Here is a 19,394-nt window from a genome sequence, read left to right on the forward strand (position 1 = left end):
CGCCTCATGGTAAAGTGAGCAAGAAATTTAATTTTGATATCATGAAATGAGAATATTGAACCAAAGGGTAAAGTATTAAACCATGTCATCGCTGGTCTAGATAGTGTAATCGAAAATGCCTTACATCTTATGGCATTCCCTACCCCTTCTAGGTTCATGCGTGCTTCAAAGGCATCGATATGCTCATAAGGATTTGTTTTGCCCTCGTATATGTGATCTATTGGTTTGTCAAAATGTTTAGGCAACTTGACTTGAAGAACATGCGAGGCAAATGGGGTTTGCCCCATGATGATGTGCTCTCGAGAATCCATATACCTCTTAGGACTCGGGCTCCTCTGCGGAGTTTTTTTTTTTTTTTTTTTTTTTTTTAGATTAGGCAAACTGGAAATTGGATCTTCCTCGCCTTTCATACTTCTCATGATCTCGATACCTCCTCTCGCGTCGAGGAGACTCTCTCCTATCTCGTCGCGGCGAGTGATAAGGTCGGTAGCCATCTTCCCTGCTATCACCTCGGAGTCTTTCTGGGGTCCTTTCTTGGCTATTTCTCTATCCCTTAGTCGTATAACTCCGAGATCATGATCGCCAAGATTGTGAGCGCTCAGCTATCTTACACTCTAATTCTTGCATCTGATTACACATTTTTTGCATTGCATGGAAATAATCCAGTGGACCCAAACCAATGAAGTGCCAAGCTCTGGCATCATTATTTTGAGGTTGCTCCAAAACATGGAGGGACTTGATGTTCCTCCGTAAAATTGGGATCAGTTTTACACCCATCTTCGTGAAGCGTTTCCTTGTGAGGGGTATTTCGATCAATAGTTGATTGAATTTTGTGGTCAGCCATGGTGTGAAAAGATTCAAAGGTCCCCACAAACGGCCCTAATGTTCGTACTTTTCGAGTTAGAACGAGATGAGTAGTTCCGGAGAGTCCGACTTGAGCTGTATTCACACTAGATTGGGAAGGTTTTCTGCAAAGATACTCCGATATTTCAGTTAATAGTGTTTGCTAAAGGTAATAATGATATCTATTTTTTCTATATGTCTCGAGCTCTTTTGTTCCTAGTTTTATATTATATATTTTTTGGATATCCGTGAAAAAATTTACCGCCTCGAATATATGTTTTGTTCTTAACGATTTTTCATTTCGTTAAATAACGTTGTCTTCTATTATTATGTTTGTGTAACATTCAAAACTGGATAATAGATTTCCTGATTCTTCATTCTTGTCCAGAACATTCATGTACCCAAATATACATCCTGATTCTTCATTCTTGTCCAAAACATTCATGTACCCAAATATACATTTGGTAATGACAAAAAATTTAAGTTAGATTCACTTCCTTAGCTTGTTTACTACTCAAATCTAAATATATTGTTTATCCAATTTAATTAACCTCAAAATCATCTTTTCCTACATTACTCGTAATAACATTTGAATTTAGAGAAAATTCCATTCTCCTCCCCTGCGAGATGCTAAAATGACACTCCCCTCCCCTCTATTTTATAAATGTACATTCCTCTCCCTTCTAACTTTTAAAAAACCTCCTTTTTAATCCATTTTAAATTTTTTGTGTTAACTAATGTTAACTTTATCTATTTTTAAGAAAAAAAATTATTTTTTGAAAAAATACCCATTAACAAATTTTTTTTATCATTAAAATTTACTTACCAAAATACCCTTTAATAAATTATTCTTTTATTGATTAAATTGTATTTTTACCAAAATATTTTCAAAAAAATTAATAATTAAATTATTTTTTTCTAAGATACCTACCCTTCAATAATTTTTTAATTATTAAATTATGATTTTACTAAAATTTTTGTTAACAATTATTTTTATATTTACTATTAATTTTTTGATATCAATATATATTATTTTAATATTAAATAAAAAAATATTATCACTCTTAATATGTATAACAATTAATATATATTGATATTGAAAAATAATCTTACTAAAATTTTTTATTTAATGTTAAAATAATATATATATATATATATATTAAAAAATTAATAGTAAAATATAAAAAAAATTGTTAACAAAAATTTTGGTAAAATTATAATTTAATAATTAAAAAATTATTGAAGAGTATTTTAGAGAAAAAATAATATAATTATTTATTTTTTTAAATACAATTTAATCAATAAAAGAATAATTTATTAAAAGATATTTTGATAAGCAAAATTTAATGATAAAAAATAATTTTTTTGTTAATAGGTATTTTTTTTTAAATAATTTATTTTTTCTTAGAAAATGGATAAAATTAACATTAGTTAATACAAAAAGTTTAAAATAGATTAAAGAGGAGGTTTTTTAAAAGTTATAAGGGAGAAGAATATACATTTATAAAATAGAGGGAATGAGAGTGTCATTTTAGCATCTTACAGGAAAGGGGAGTGAAATTTTCTCTTGAATTTAAGATTATATTCCTAACTACTCAAAGCTTCCCGCAGCTAACCACTTTAATTTTCTCCCATCCTAATTACTCGAAGAACAGAGTTATTTATCTTACGAAGTAACAAAGTATTACTGGCAATAGCTGCATAGCAGAGCATAGTGGGACACAGGGAGGCAGCGCATGATGAAAAATTATATAAAATGCACAAGATATTTATTTTCTGCCTTCCTAGTACGTACTGATGAGTGATGATCTCGTCCAATTCATATCTTTTTTACTTTAATAGTTTAATTATTCGAAGCCCAGCATGGAATCGCCTTTATTTATTTATAATTTTTAAAACCATGTTTTTTCTTTTTACCTTTTCACTATTTATTGATTTGTGAGTAGGAGTATCGTGTATGGTGGTCCCATCATTATTGCATCTTATAAATTCTTAGTTCATAGCAAAAATATTTTAAACCTTTCAGATCCCCAAGGGGTGGGTTTGGTTTTGTGGTGTACCTATCGTCATGAACCAATCATGTGATATACCTCTTTAATCTATACAGTAATGTGCATAATAAGCTGACAAAAGTTTAATTTAATTTTGAATTTTAGTAGGTTTTTCCCCCTCATCATTTGGTGGAAACCTTCGAAAATTAAACCTGAAATTAGGGTTTTGTTTGTTTGTTTGTTATGAAAATGACCACCTCCAATAATAATACATCGTTTTCCACAATTTGAGTCCCACTTGCCTTGAGCCTCATATATATTGATCATAGATTCATAGGCATGATGCATGCTTTTTCAACTTTAAAAGCCAATTGCCCTCTTTGCCTTGCAGCCTCATATTCATCATAGCATCTTTTTCAATATTCATAGCTCGTGGCTTCAATCAACTATGTGTACAATTCAAGTACTAAGAGTCACATGAATAAATGAAAAAATCTAACCCACAAAATCAGTTTGTGATTGGAAAATTAAAGACAAGAAACAAAAAAACATATAAACGATCGGCCAACCGCAACATATATATAATTACAATTCTTGAGGCAAAAATAGACAAAATTGAGGTTCAGTAAACTAGAATAGTGGAATAATAAAGAGGGGATAGAGCACAAAAAGAACGGAATAATACGAAAGCAAGATAGAAAGGGGAGACAGAATATTTATATAGATTATAGAGAATATGCTAGCACCATGGTCGCATATAATTATTTAATTGGCAGATTCCACCCTTCTCACCATTTTAAAGAGATTATTTAGCACCACCACATGGGAAAAATTTATAAATAAAATATTTTATTTTTAAATTATGTAAAATCCACGTTAATTCTTGTTAGATGAATGAATATTGGGAGAGAAAGTAGAGAGTGTATTCTGTTATTGATGCAGAAGAATAATGTTTTATTACCTGTACAGTGATATATATAAAAAAATATTATTTATATATTAAAATTTGTCAGTAAAATTAATTATCAATATATTTGTATATAAATATATGAATAATTTAATTTATTTTTATTGTGTATTTATATTCTAATATGTATTTTATACATTTTGATTATATATATATATATATATATATATATATATATATATTACTCTGTTGAACTTGAACTTAAAGCAAGACTCACAATCACTATAACTTAACTAATTCTAACTAACTTAATATACCCATCACCCAAACTTGGAGTATGAGTTAACAATTCTTAAAACAAATAAACGAAATTTAACAATAAATCCGACAGACAAAACGTCTTAACTTAAATTATGATTTAATGTAATTACGCCATGAATTAAGGAGTTTTTATTGATGCCTTTTGGATTTTAAAAACTAAAGCGAATGTTAAATTTTTTAAAAAATTAAGTAATTTAAATCTAGAATAATTCTATATGATAAATAAATATTATTATTTTAAATTAATATTTAATCAATAATAATTTATATTTATATTTATTAAAATTTACATAAAAAATATATAATTTATATTTATATTTATCAGAATTTAAAAACATAAACTAATATAATTTATATTTATATTTTTTAAAATTTATACACATAAATTAAAAATTATATTTATTAAAAATAATTTAATATTTATACTAATTAAATAAAGACTAAAAATACTAAAAATACTAGTTTTCAAAAGTTTTTCTTTTTTAATTATATTATTAGTGTTACATAAAATAAATATTAAATGAAAAAAGGGAAAAGACAGAAATATGTCATGTATGACACCTTGATGATCTACAGTTCGAACACAACAGCCAGGTCTAACTTGGGCGCTCAATCTTACGGAAGCCACGCGCCATCGTTTTCCTCTCCACCAATAACCACACGCCACGTAAGCACCAAGTAACAAACCCGTTATTCCGTCCAGGTTCAATGAACCTGCACTCTTTATATGAAAACCCTCTCTTTCCCTCATTTCTTCTCTCTCAAGCTCCATTGAAACATTGCAACAACACAATCATTTCTAGATTTTAGAGCTACCATTTCTTCTTCCATGGCGCTCGCTGTTACTTCCTCCTCTTCTTCTACCGCCGCGTCAACCTCCTTCTTCTCCCGAATTGCTTCCTCCTCCGATCCCAAAGGTGTGCTTTTTATTTTGATCTTTTTTTTTTTTGAATTACTTGTTTAATTGGATTCATTTTTAGGGTTTGACTAATGTCTCAGTGTTTCTATTGTTTTCAGCTCCTCAAATTGGTTCCTTTAAGGTTCCAGAGAGACCAAATGGTTCGTCCGGAGTTGTTAATTTGACCCAAAGACGCTCCTTGGTGATGCGTGTCAACGCCGAGCCTCAACGTAGGGATTCCATTGTTCCTCTTGCTGCGACTATAGCAACTCCTGGTACGTGTTTTCTCTTGCTAGTGGATTGTTTGAGGGGAAAATTTTGAACTTTTCTTTTTGAAATTAGTTAGTTGGTTAGTTACTTGTGCGACTGAGTTAATTGGTATTGGGATTTGCAGAGGTTAGTGAGAAGCAAGACGAGGAAGACTATGAGCAATTGGCGAGAGACCTTGAAAATGCTTCTCCTCTTGAGATAATGGACAAAGCCCTTGAGAAATTTGGCAACGACATCGCTATTGCCTTCAGGTGGGTCGAAATGTTTGATCTTTGCATGGTAATTGATGAGATAGTGTTGAATTTGCTAACTAACATTTTGGAGACTATTACTCTAGCATACATTTCAAGTTGTAATTTGCTACTACTAATTAGGGGAAAAAAGTCAAATGTATCTGGACAATTGTTTTGTAGCCTTTATTGGGAATTTTTTAATCTTTTATACTTTTTTATATATGCTGCCAATAAAAATTCAAAATAGTGATTAATTTTTATTCCCACTTATCAAAATTCTGCAATTTATTGAACTTTTGTTACTTGCCGATAAATATGCTTTTTAGTGTATAAATGTTAAAATCAATTGATGAATTAAATCTTATCATATATCAATATGAATTTAATTTATATATATTTATGAAAGTTTTATATAGACATTTAATCATGTGTTTAGCAAAAGTGTTTGGCTCAGTCCCCATTATTCCATAAGCCTTACCTACTAGCAAATGCAGGCATGATTATAGTGTTTGTCATACAGAACAGTTAAGTTTGGTTGGTATACTCTCTGTAGATATATTTGGACTTGGAGTTTAATGAGTAAGTTTTTTCCTTTTGCAGTGGTGCTGAAGATGTTGCTTTGATTGAGTATGCACATTTGACTGGTCGGCCCTTCAGGGTATTCAGTTTGGACACTGGGAGGTTGAATCCAGAAACTTACAGACTTTTTGATGATGTTGAGAAGCGTTATGGAATTCACATTGAATACATGTTCCCGGATGCTGTTGAGGTTCAGGCCTTAGTAAGGACTAAGGGGCTCTTCTCGTTCTATGAGGATGGCCATCAAGAGTGCTGTCGAGTGAGGAAGGTGAGACCTTTAAGGAGGGCTCTGAAAGGTCTCAAGGCGTGGATAACTGGACAGAGAAAAGACCAGTCTCCTGGTACTAGGTCTGAGATACCTGTTGTCCAGGTTGATCCGGTTTTTGAAGGAATGGATGGTGGAATTGGTAGCCTTGTAAAGTGGAACCCAGTTGCAAACGTGAAAGGCAACGACATATGGACCTTCCTTAGGACCATGAATGTGCCTGTTAATGCGTTGCATTCCCAAGGATATGTTTCAATTGGTTGTGAGCCATGCACGAGGCCAGTTTTACCTGGACAACATGAAAGGGAGGGAAGATGGTGGTGGGAGGATGCCAAAGCTAAGGAGTGTGGTCTTCACAAGGGAAATATAAAACAAGATGCGGCCCAGCTTAATGGAAATGGGGTTGCCCACGAGAACGGCACTGCCACAGATGCCGACATATTTGACACCCAAAATGTGGTTAGCTTGAGCAGGAGTGGAATTGAAAACTTGGCAAAATCAGAGGAACGAAAAGAACCATGGGTTGTTGTTCTGTATGCACCATGGTGCCAATTCTGTCAGGTAAAATCACATTCCTTGAAGCTTAAGTATTCTAATTAAGGCTCTCAGTTTGGTTTATTATTGCTCGAGATTATGATTGTCTAATAGCAAGTTTGTTCTGAACTCTAACAGGCTATGGAGCAATCATATGTTGAGTTGGCAGATAAGCTAGCAGGGTCAGGAGTGAAGGTTGGAAAATTCAGAGCGGATGGTGAGCAGAAAGAATATGCGAAGAGTGAGCTTCAACTGGGAAGCTTTCCCACAATACTCTTGTTCCCAAAACACTCTTCTCGGCCAATCAAGTATCCTTCCGAAAAGAGAGACGTTGATTCTTTGATGGCATTCGTGAATGCCCTCAGATGATGATCATCAACTGAAATGAGTATATTGCTCGATTCATGATCCGTCGAACCATACCGTCAATAAATTTATTCACAGATTTTGGCAATACGGTGGAAGAGTGAAAGTGGGAACTGTAGTTTTGGTAGCAAAACGAATGTTCTCATGGCCTTGGTAAATGGTAATTGGTATCTATGTATACTAGTTTTAGGAAGAAACCTTCCTCAAATTTGAAGTGTATTGTTTGCTCGGCAAGGAGGGATTGATTTACTGTTTTATCCACATTAGCTGTCCTGTTTCCTCTCTTGGTGGTAAGATTTTGCGAGTTTACCTGAGCTCATGCCAAACGAAAATGGTCTAATACTAGTTTCACTTATAGCCATGTATTACTATACTAGTACCAATCAATAAAAAAAAGTATTACTATACTAGTAACAGTTGGTGTGTTTGAAATGATAAGCAGTCTAGAGCATGAGGAAAGTTAATTGTGTAAAAAAGCTATAGGAAGCAGAAACTGAAGTATTTACAGTAATTATCTCTTCCCCATAATTCAAGAGTAAAAACAAATAAATGAAGGTAACAATTTAAAGAAGTGTTGAGCATACAAGTGGTAACTAATGACTAACGGGCTCTTCTAAGGGTCTCAGGGCCCAACTACACTTGCAAACTCTGGATCCCATACAAATTTATTGCAAATTAAATAGAATCGCAGTGTCATGTTGAAAAATTGTGTGGTACAGAAAGCCCAACTCATAATCCTACAGCAACACACGAGTGCTATATTCCTATCCATTATCAATTACAAAAAAGTAACACATGATCATGAAGACATGAACAATATGTATTATGTAGATGTCAAATTAATCTGACAAGTAAAAGATAAAAATCAATTTTCAAAAGCTAAAATTAAATTTATCAAACAAATTGTCAAACTTAAGTCATTTAAAATATTTATAAAATCCTAAAAGCATGAATGAGTAGTAATTCAAGGTTTTTGTATACACGTTAAAAAAACTGTACAAGTTTCAATCGGTTCTTGTAATTGTTAACTCACTGGTTCTTGCAGTTAGCCAGTTACGAACTATACAATGTGATGCAGATAATCCTATTTGCAGAATTATCTTAACAAGATACTTATTGGTTTTGGCATACAGATTCAGCAATCTTTTCCTTTCCTTCTTTCGTTCTAGCTCTTCAGATTCCCATTTGTGATCACTAAAATATTCAACCCGTTGTTTTAGTTAAAGCGTCGATATTTCTTCCTTAGTATTTGGTTTTTTAGCATAGGCAATGCCAGAACATCTTATTCAATTACTCAATTAATAAATAATCATTACTTTATCTCCATCTAAGGCCTGCCTTTTTCTTTTGCTTTTGCCTCTTTTTTTCAGGCAAAGGTTCATTCTTTTCTTAACTTTTATCATAGGATTGGGAACCTTGCCACTTTGCTAATCACTATTGAGCAACCCCACTTTAGGTCTCCATGAAAGAGAATATTTTAGTGAGCATTAATTGGGACATCCCAATATCCTAAACTTCTTCTTACTTATCCAAGGTTGGCTAAGCAAACTGTTTAACGGATTTACTGCGTATCAAAATTGAAAGAATTTTTGCAAGAAAATTTTTGGGTTGGTTTGAAATATAATACCTAGGGGCAAAAGCTACTCTTTTTACTGATATCAGTTTACCATGCATCAAAGTCTTTCATTTCTATCATGATGAAGAAGAAAATATTTTCATTGTTTTTTAACGGCGGACTAATGAATGGAAAGCAAATTAATTTTAAAAATTAAGTGCTTAAAAAGAAAATGAAACTGTGGATGTGAGATTTTGTGAGAGTATTTTTGAGAAAAATTTTTAACCCCAAAACCCTTGTTTGCTATCTTATTTATAAACAAATTCCACCAATCTCCTACTGACACTTGTCGATCTGATGATGACTCAACAAAGTAACCGTTCCCGTCAAGTATAACTTGATAACTGCTTCCAAAACTACATCCACCATTTTGCAATCGAAAATGTTTAGTAACCAAAAAAAATCAGCCAAAAACAGCCATAATTTACCTTATTTAACATTAATTAATGCTAAATAAGACAAGTTCTGTCTATTTTTTTTGTCTATCTAACATTATCCTTTTACTATTGAATTTATATAGACAAACGTTTGTCTTGCCAACTTTATCAATCGAACTCCTTCTTGTAGAATGTTACTAATCTAAAACTTGACTCATCGATTGTAAACATAAACATAATGATTAATATTCTTTTTACTAATTATTTCGGTTTTTATTAAAAGTTTCTAAAAAACTACTAGCTGTTGCTACTATACACGGGGAAATTCTGTGTAACCGAAAGGTTCCTTTATGAGACTAAGCAAGCAATAGATGAAGTGAAGGGCTATTCAATAGTTTGATAATGGTGAAGGGATGATAAGAGCCTTGTTAATATTATAATCTGTTATTGGTGCACATGTGAATGTGATCCTTTCATTATGGTGGTGCATTATGTCTTCTATGATGTGTTCATCAAATTTTAATTATGATCATTTTGTTTAAAGTTTGTCTTTCATTTAAAATAAAAACCATACTTTATTTTATAATAATGAGATAAGAAATAGTCATGTTATTGCTATACCTTTTACATTTTAAGGCAAACTACTTGTTCTTTAGAATTATGTTTGTATTGTTGTTGGCAGTAAAAGATTTCTCACATGTGCAAAATACTATTCACTAGCAAATTGAAATTCGATTAGTGTAACTATTAAAATTTCTTTTTTGAATTCACCCATGCCATAAAAGGCCAAAAGTAAATAATCATACTTAATGTTGGGAGAACTTTTTTCAAAAGCATACACCACAGAGGCAAAATGCAGATCCTAAATAAATGAGTGAAATAATACTGAGCCTTTCAATATCCCAAAAGTTAAATTATGTTAATGAACACGTTTATGTCCACAAAGTAAATGCCTCTAGTAATCTCATTGCTGCTTTTTGAACAGACAATGCTATATGTGATGACCCCTTCACCCAATCTTAATTAATTATTCTGCTGCATAAGATTCTATATTATAGTGGCCTAGTGGGTTGTGTGTTTGGTTTTCTTATCAAATTACATCTATTTCTGAGAATGTGATGGAAGTTTAAAGCAAGAGAGACTTTTTGAATGTTGCAGTAAACAAGTAAAGTCTCTCTCTCTCTCTGCAGGCCAGGTTGTCCTGTTGAAATTTTAAATCCATCTCTATCTAGAAAAGTTCAATTTCATTGCTAATTAGTAATTACATACATTTTTGTATGTATGTGTGTATTACATTAAAATGATGTAACAGGTTGCCGTTTAGCAAGAATAAGTAGGAGTAGGACCATATTATTAGTTAAAAGTAGGACACTCGGAGTAATACACCAACCCATTGATTTAACTTTCTTATTACTTTGATCTTGCAATTTGCAAATTCATATTTTCATCAGCAAGCATAACTTATGAGCAGTAGCCACTAGTGTCGGTTTCAGGTTTCAACAGGATTCTAGAAAGGGATAATTCAGACAATTCCATATTTCCATCACATGGAAACTTGTTGAACCAAACAAAACAAATCCTCTGGGCCACAACAAAGAAATAATGCAGAAAACTCCAATAACAGTTAAGCACTCCCTTTGCAAAAATAGTTGTCACGTTTAGTAAAGAATGAACTCAAAGTTTAATAGTATAATGATCTTAGTCTTACTCCAAAAAAGATACAGTAAAAGTGTAAAACACTCCCTTTAAAGTCTCCTACCAAACCAGTATCTTCCATCCACCATTAACCACTTTAAATCTCAACACCATTTTCAATCTTCTTCCATTGAATCACCCAAGCCAAAAAAAATTAACCCCAACCCACCAACCCATGTCCAAAATCTCAATCCCAACAGAAAACTCAAAAACAAAGAGCATTTTTAGAAGACAATGCAAGAAGGATCCTCAGCAACTGAACCAGAAGCAGAAGATGAAGAAATACTGAATCCAAATCCCCCTTATCATATGATCAATGGCAAAACCTAATCTTAACACCCTTATGATTCACACCCTCTTGCAGCTCATCATAGCCTTCACTCAGTTCCCGACATCACCACTAGGTAATAAAAAGCCTGAAACTTTAAGCAAGCCCATTTGTTTCTGTTGTTGATTCTCACTTCAATTCTTCAACTTTCCTTGCAGCTGAATCCTCAAACAAGAACGAACCCTTCGTGGGAGTGAACATAGGAACTGATGTCTCAAACCTTCTTGCACCATCAGAGATAGTTTCGTTCCTGAAGAAGCAGAAGATAACACACATTCGAATCTACGACGCCAACCCGGACATCCTCGGAGCCTTGTCGGGTTCCAACATCAGCGTCACCATCAGCGTACCAAACAACCAGCTCCTCGGAATCGGTTCCTCCAACACCACCGCTCTTTCATGGATCCGAAAAAACGTCGTCGCTTACTACCCCAAAACTCTGATCGCCGGAATCTCCGTCGGCGACGAGGTGCTCACCACCGTGCCCTCCTCCGCCCCTCTCCTCCTCCCCGCCCTCGAATCCCTCTACACCGCACTCGTTGCATCAAAACTTGAAAACTCCATCAAAATCTCAACCCCTCACTCTGCTTCCATAATTCAAGAACCTTTTCCTCCTTCTCAAGCATTCTTCAACCAGAGCCTCTCCTCAATTATCCTCCCTCTCCTTCAGTTTCTCTCGAGAACCGGGTCGCCGTTAATGCTTAACCTTTACCCTTATTATGTGTTTATGCAAAACAAAGATTTGGTTCCTCTTGAATACTCACTCTTCAAGCCTTTGAAATCTTCTAAGGAAATGGTTGATCCCAATACTCTGCTTCATTATACCAACGTTTATGATGCTATGGTCGATGCTGCTTATTTCTCAATGAAGAATTTCAATATCACTGATGTTGTGGTCCTTGTAACCGAAACCGGTTGGCCTAGTAAGGGTGATTCAAAAGAACCGTATGCCACTAAAGAGAATGCTGATACTTATAACTCAAATTTGATAAAGCATGTTTTTGATCGGAGTGGGACACCATTACATCCGGAAACTACTTCCAGTGTGTATATATATGAGTTGTTCAATGAGGATTTGAGGTCTGAACCCGTTTCAGAAGCAAATTGGGGTTTGTTCTATGGAAATGCTACACCTTCTTACTTGCTTCGTGTGTCTGGTGTTGGGGGTTTTCTGGCAAATGATAGTGCTAATCAGACATACTGTGTTGCAATGGATGGTGTTGATGGCAAGACTCTTCAGGCGGCGTTGGATTGGGCTTGTGGTCCGGGCAGGGCCAATTGTTCTGATATTCAGCCTGGGGAGACTTGTTTTGAGCCTAATAATGTCAAGAACCATGCTTCTTATGCTTTTGATAGTTATTACCACAACCAAGGGAAGGCTACTGAGTCTTGTGACTTCAAGGGTGTAGCTATGATCACTACCAGTGACCCCAGTAAGTGCCTCATTCAATTTAAATCTTTGATACTGATGTTGAGTTCAATTTCACAAGATGCTTAGTGATCTGTATTCGAATTTATGGATTTCTGTGTGACACTGGATTTGACTATACTAATGAGTGGGGAGGGTTTCAATTTACATCTAGCTCCTATATGAGATTAGGTAATGTTACATATGACACTCCTCCATGTGAAGTAGACCCTTTTTCACTTCTTCTGAGATTTAGGATAGTTACACATGATATCACCTAATCTTAGAGGAGTTAATGTTATTTTCAACTATACTTGTGAGGAAATTCTTGTTATGCATGCTTAGTTTATTGAACGAGTGCTTGTGTATTGGTATAAGCAACTCCTCTTTCACTCTTTGTACATAAAATTGGAACTGTGGGAGTGGAGAGGCAATGATTTCTTAAATGAAATACATTTGTGAGTGGCACCTGCATGTTACAAAGGCACTTTGGTTGTTTTGACTTTTTATGTGGGAAAAAAGGAGGAAGAAGAGGACTGTTAATGGTAGGCTTTGTTCAATGGGGGAACCAATTCTTGGTAATGCTGGTTTGTCTTAGAGCCCCTTGTTTTCCCTGACAATTGCAAAGATTCTGAGCATGGTGCTTAGGTATTACCTTAGTATATTATTAATCAAGTCTTACTTTTCCAGTTTCCAAAGAGGCAGTTGTTGGCAGCATTCTTGCTTGTAAATTTAAGTTTATTAAGTATGCTGCAACTAATGTTATCTCTTTGTTGGTATAGAGAAGTATTCTTTTACTCGCTCTTCTTCGCACTCTAAACTGGCTCACTCCTCTCACTATTGAATGAGATGTATGACCCAATTGATTTGAGTCACACATCTCATCGAATAGGGAAGGAGAGTAAGTCGTCTTAGTGTACGAATAAGATTAAGATTGAATACATGATACAACACAACCTTGGTGTAAATGACTAACAATTGTGACTGACATTATTTCTTGTTTATTGTTTCTTGTGGGGAAATGGCTTTGCAGGTCACGGGAGCTGTATATTTCCTGGAAGGTAAGAAAAAGTGAAAAACTGTCTGCTTAGTTTGAATGCTTCTACAATTAAGATTTTTCCTCCCCAAATCTTGACTTTGATAATTCATTTCATATGATGCAGCAAGCAACTGATCAACAATACCAAGCAAGTGGTGAATTCTACTCAGTCAAGCAATGCTGGGGAGAAGTTGAGTTTCATGGCCTTTAAGAGCACTCAAATTTGTGCAAGTAATAACATTTTGTACATCAGCTTGGTTGCTGCTTTCCCCTTTGTGTTTCTATTCATTTTGTGAGGTGCAAATAAATAATTCAATTTTGAGGGGGCCACTGGTCATGTCTGGTATTATTGTTTTGAATTTTTTTAGAGCAATGGAAAGAGAGGAGGGTGCAGGTCCAAACTTAGGGTGAATAATTTTCATGTGGGGTTCCTGTAATTAATTATGTATCTCTTGAAATCATATTTGTTAGCCAAGTTGGGAACCATATGTAACATAATGTAGACATAACCACTGATTTGTAGAGAGCTTTGTTTCTTGCTTTGTCAAATATTGTTTTTTTTTTTTCCTTTTAAGAGATGAGAGTGGATCTCGAAGTAGAGAATGTTATAGGTTGTGAAGCTCTTACCTTGTTACTTGTTAGTGTCACCATTTGCAAAGTGATTCTAAGTTTACCTAATCCCAACTGAGCTATCCCCGCATATTGTTAGATTATTACTTTAACAAAGTTATTCTATGCTATTGGACAGGAAAATATTAAATGCAAAAGAATGCGGTGAGCGTGGATCGAACACACGACCTTCAGATCTTCAGTCTGACGCTCTCCCAACTGAGCTATCCCCGCATGTTGTTAAATCATTCCTTTAATAATATTATCAATAAGATGTTCAATAACATTTGCTGCTTAGATCAAGAGGCTAAAAATTTAAACATGGGACAAATCGTGGTATTTGCAAATTTATTGTTTTTTTCGCTTATTCTCCAAAATGTGAATTTTTTATTGTGTGAAAAGTGAAATCAAAGAGTACAATTTCAACTTTAAAGATACTTTAATTTTCTGAAGACAGAAATTAAATTTTTCAATTTTAATGTTATAAAATTTTTTAATGCTTTGACTACAAACAGACCATCTGATTTGTGAAATGGGCAGATTGGTATCATCCACTCTTTCTAAATCACATGCGTGCATTTTCCATCATTGTTTAAGCATAAAAAAAATGGATTTTGCTAGGTAAACAATAATTTTGTAAACGATGTGTTTTAGAATCGACCCAATAAAATAAGAAAGAGTAAAGTATCGTTTTTGTCTCCAACGTTTGGGGTAAGTCTTAAAGTTGTCCCTAACGTTTCAATCGTCCTATTTAAGTTCCTAACGTTTCAAAACTGACTCAATGTTATCCTGTCGTTAGGGATCCGTTAACAGAATTGACGGCGGGACAAAATTGAGATGATTTTGAAACGTTAGGGACTTAAATAGGACGAAAACGTTGGGGACAAAAATGATACATAGAAATAAATTTTAATTTTATCCTTCAATAATATCATTTTTTACTATACATAGTATTCAATTATTTTTTAATCACATCTAAGTAAATTACACTTGATCATATTACTTTCATTTTAAATAAATTAATTTTTTTTTATAATTTTACTCTTAAAGATTTTTAGTTATCATGAACTTGTAGAAAAAAAAAAAAATATATATATATATATATATATATATATATATAATATAAATTATACCTTTTATCTCTAATGTATCAAAATTCTTTAAAATTATAAAAAAATAAATTTATTTAAAATAAAAATAATGTGATTAATTGTAATTTATTTATATGTAATTAAAAAATAATTGAATACTATGTACAGTAAAAAATTAATATTATTGAAAGGTAAAATTAAATTAAATTTTATTTTTATGTATCGTTTTTGTCCCTAACGTTTTCGTCCTATTTAAGTCCTTAATCTTTCAAAATCGTCTCAATTTTGTCCCGCCGTCAATTCTGTTAACGGATCCCTAACGGCAGGATAATATTGAGTCAATTTTAAAACGTTAAGGACTTAAATAGGACTATTAAAACGTTAGGGACAACTTTAGGACTTACCCCAAACGTTGGGGATAAAAACGATACTTTACTCAATAAGAAAAACATTCTACCCCAAATTACCTTCTAAACCTTAATATCTGCACACCTAATGAATTGAACATCCAGTCATTGTTAACTGTGTATGAATAAATCGAAAAAAAAATAACCATCTAATAAAAAAAAATGAACATAATCATCTGCATACCTATCGAATTGAACATTTAACATATCTATTGTTTACATTATTTAGTATTCTCATCTTCTACATCTACATGTACTTTTCCTAAAAAAATTACTTTGCGTAATCAAGATGCATGAAAAGTTGAAAACTAACTTGTACAAAATACATCACGAGTAAAAAAAAAAAGCAGAGTGCGTTGAATCAGCCAGTTATATAAATGTGAGATGCAAGTTCATGAATTCCAATAATACCAACCACTACTGGAATTTGTTCGAGTCTTCTCGTGCATGCATGGCAATACTCATACCTGGCACACTCTAACAACAACGTAACAGTGTGGCAGTGAAATAGGCCTTGTGGAATCTAAGGCTTCATAAATAGCAAGTTAGCAACACATACACTCCTTTTTGCCTCTTTTACAAGTTCCAATCAACCACCCTTAGTTTCTTGCTTCTTGGTCGTGAAAGTGTGTTCAGTATTCACAATGGGAGCATGCTATGCTCATTCTTGTTCCTTCATTCTTGTTGCTGCCATTGCATTCTTTTGTGTTGGCAGTGTCAACTCTGAAAACCCATACAGGTTCTTCACTTGGAAGGTCACCTATGGTGACATTTATCCTCTTGGTGTTAAGCAACAGGTTCTGTCACGATCCCTTTTTCCTTAATCTTAATGCACTCATCATTTACTTTCTTCTTTTCTTGTTGCTTACAATTCAAGAATTGCATTTCTTCTTCATTTGTGGCTGATTCATGCTTAGTCTTTTGTTGAACAAGTTTTAGCTCATTGCAGTTCTTGGTTTCTTTCTTTCAATTTTGTAGGGGATCTTGATTAATGGGCAATTCCCAGGGCCCACTATAGATGCGGTTACAAATGATAACCTGATCATCAGTGTCTATAACTACCTTATAGAACCATTCCTCATTTCATGGTAACAATTCTTTCTTGCATCGTTTATTTTTTTTTTTCTTTCTTTTTCCAATCCTATGCTTGTGTTTTGTTAATTTGTTCATATGATCATATTGCATATTTTGATTTCTGAGTGAGACAGAGGAATGGATGTATGCTATGAATAACGAGTAATCAATCTCTGATTATCAGAAAGAATATTATAGCCTTGGTCCAAGAATATTATAGCCTTTGTCTGATTCCATATATTGAGGATAATAAAGTTGTCCTATTTCTTATTCTGTGTTTGTTGGGAATTCAAGTATGAAGGGAAAAATGATCTGAATATCACATCATTCATTTGAAATTTGATATTGTTAAGATACAATTATATATTATGCATTATGCAGGAATGGATTACAGAATAGGAGGAACTCATGGCAGGATGGAGTTGAAGGCACAAACTGTCCAATCCCACCAGGGAAGAACTTCACTTATGTTATTCAGCTCAAAGACCAGATTGGAAGCTTCTTCTACTTCCCTTCTCTTAAAATGCAAAAAGCCGCCGGAGGATTCGGCGCCATCAGGATCTGGAGCCGGCCAGGGATTCCGGTTCCTTTTCCTCCTCCTGCTCAGGACTACATCATACTTGCTGGAGATTGGTACAAGAGAGGCCATCATGTAAGGAAAACCACCATCCATTTCCAATATTAAATGATACATTTGTTTCAATTCCTTGACTTAAATTGTTTCTATGTTACTCTATAATAGAAATTGATGCATAGCCTATGGCGTGGTCATAATCTTCCTTTTCCTGATGGACTTGTTATCAATGGACGTGGTTGGAATGGAATCACATTCACTGTTGATCAAGGTTGGTTTTCAATCTAACATAGTATTCTTTTATGTAACTACTCTTCATGTCACGCATATGAGTACTACTACTCTTCATGCAGGTAATACATATAGATTGCGGATATCAAATGTGGGGTTGACAACATCAATCAACATGAGAATCCAAGGGCACAAGATGAAACTTGTGGAGGTAGAAGGGTCTCACACCATACAGAACACTTACTCTTCCCTTGACATCCATCTTGGACAGACCTATTCTGTTCTTGTCACTGCTGATCAACCTCCAAAGGATTACTACATAGTTGTCTCCACTAGATTCACCAGAAGGGTACTCACCACCACTGCAATTCTTCACTATAGCGACTCAAATCGGCATCTATCTACTACTCCTCCCCGAGGGCCTACCCAAGATATTGCTTCCTCTCTTTATCAAGCCAAAACTATACGGTATAGTAGAGAGTGTGCATATATATTACATGTTACATATTATTAGAATTAAGTAACTAAAACAATCAAGTTCTGAAGTAGTTTGAATGAAATTAGTTGGAATCTGACAGCAAGTGGACCAAGACCAAACCCACAAGGATCATACCCCTACGGACTAATCAAACCAACAAGAACCATAATTCTGGCAAACTCTGCTCATTTCATAAATGGAAAACAGAGGTATGCTGTGAATGGTGTGTCATATGTTGCACCAGATACACCATTGAAGCTAGCTGACTACTTCAACATCCCTGGAGTTTTCTCTGTTGGGACCATCCCTACCACCCCTTCAAGGGGAACCAATAATGCCTACCTCCAAACCTCTGTGATGGGGGCAAGTTTCCATGACTTTGTGGAGATTGTGTTCCAAAATGGAGAGAAGTCTGTGCAGTCATGGCATCTTGATGGACATTCCTTCTTTGTTGTAGGGTAATAAGCTTATCATTATGCTCTTAATCTATGTCCATGCTTAGTGTATATACATTTATGTGAGATTGTATAACAGGTTCGGTAGTGGAAGGTGGACACCTCAAAGTAGAGCACATTACAATCTGAGAGATGCTGTATATAGATGCACCACTCAGGTACAAAGTAATAAGCATGCATGCATAGTGTTATATAATTGTAACAAAAATAGTAATGAATTTGGTGAACTTGTTAGGTGTACCCCAAGTCATGGACAGCAATATACGTGGCACTAGACAACGTGGGAATGTGGAACTTAAGGTCTGAGAATTGGGGAAGGCAATACTTGGGGCAGCAACTGTATGTGAGGGTACACACACCTTCCAAATCATTCAGAGATGAACTTCCGATCCCAAAGAATGCACTCCTTTGTGGCAGGGCAAGGGGTCGCTACACTAGGCCTTTTTAATTTCATCAACACTAAGTCTAGAACCAATGCATGTATCATGTATGGAGAATGATAATATGATATCACCACAATGCTTTTGCAAATTAAATTAGCGGCTATTGTTAGTTCCAGTGCCGGAACTGGAATTTCATAACAGGGGTCAAACAAATGCGAACCATATTATATTTTATATCTTAAGTTATTAATTACGTTTATATTATATAAATTAAGAAAGTCAAGATGGAAGAATATACTTCACAGATCTTAAAATATTTCATAACACTAAAGTTGATAATAATTATATTTGAAGACTAAAGTCTCTCGTATTTACGGCTTTTAATTATTTGATTTTTTAACTATATAGTGTATTTTAATAAGT

At 34.2% G+C, this 19,394-nt stretch overlaps 3 protein-coding genes and 1 non-coding gene across 5 annotated transcripts; 3 read left to right on the forward strand and 1 right to left on the reverse strand.

The window, feature by feature from the left end:
* The first annotated feature begins 4,607 nt into the window (after positions 1 to 4,607).
* LOC112741226 (5'-adenylylsulfate reductase 3, chloroplastic) lies at positions 4,608 to 7,621 on the forward strand. The gene is made up of 5 exons (XM_025790114.3): positions 4,608 to 4,979; positions 5,080 to 5,235; positions 5,355 to 5,481; positions 6,064 to 6,868; positions 6,980 to 7,621. Exons 1-5 carry the CDS (start codon positions 4,892 to 4,894, stop codon positions 7,208 to 7,210), a joined length of 1,407 nt encoding a protein of 468 aa, XP_025645899.1. The 5' UTR covers positions 4,608 to 4,891; the 3' UTR covers positions 7,211 to 7,621.
* Positions 7,622 to 10,764: 3,143 nt separating this feature from the next.
* LOC112741225 (glucan endo-1,3-beta-glucosidase 1) lies at positions 10,765 to 14,218 on the forward strand. Of its 2 annotated transcripts, XR_011871615.1 has the most exons (5): positions 10,783 to 11,298; positions 11,381 to 12,655; positions 13,153 to 13,278; positions 13,664 to 13,691; positions 13,794 to 14,218. XR_011871615.1 is itself a non-coding variant. In XM_025790113.3 (4 exons), the coding sequence occupies exons 1-4, from the start codon at positions 11,211 to 11,213 to the stop codon at positions 13,963 to 13,965; spliced, it is 1,563 nt and encodes a 520-aa protein (XP_025645898.1). In that variant the 5' UTR covers positions 10,765 to 11,210; the 3' UTR covers positions 13,966 to 14,218. The 2 variants fall into 2 exon arrangements, 1 of the variants encoding a protein (XP_025645898.1); XM_025790113.3 differs by lacking the exon at positions 13,153 to 13,278 and having other exon boundaries at positions 10,765 to 11,298.
* Positions 14,219 to 14,439: 221 nt separating this feature from the next.
* TRNAF-GAA (transfer RNA phenylalanine (anticodon GAA)) lies at positions 14,440 to 14,512 on the reverse strand. Its single transcript has one exon. It is a non-coding gene; the product is annotated as a tRNA-Phe (tRNA).
* Positions 14,513 to 16,420: 1,908 nt separating this feature from the next.
* LOC112742141 (L-ascorbate oxidase homolog) lies at positions 16,421 to 19,036 on the forward strand. The gene is made up of 8 exons (XM_025791386.2): positions 16,421 to 16,573; positions 16,755 to 16,864; positions 17,232 to 17,502; positions 17,593 to 17,695; positions 17,778 to 18,123; positions 18,220 to 18,591; positions 18,668 to 18,746; positions 18,824 to 19,036. The coding sequence occupies exons 1-8, from the start codon at positions 16,421 to 16,423 to the stop codon at positions 19,034 to 19,036; spliced, it is 1,647 nt and encodes a 548-aa protein (XP_025647171.1).
* Positions 19,037 to 19,394: the final 358 nt, after the last annotated feature.

This window comes from Arachis hypogaea, chromosome 14 (assembly GCF_003086295.3).
Source record: "Arachis hypogaea cultivar Tifrunner chromosome 14, arahy.Tifrunner.gnm2.J5K5, whole genome shotgun sequence".
Lineage (NCBI taxonomy): Eukaryota > Viridiplantae > Streptophyta > Magnoliopsida > Fabales > Fabaceae > Arachis > Arachis hypogaea.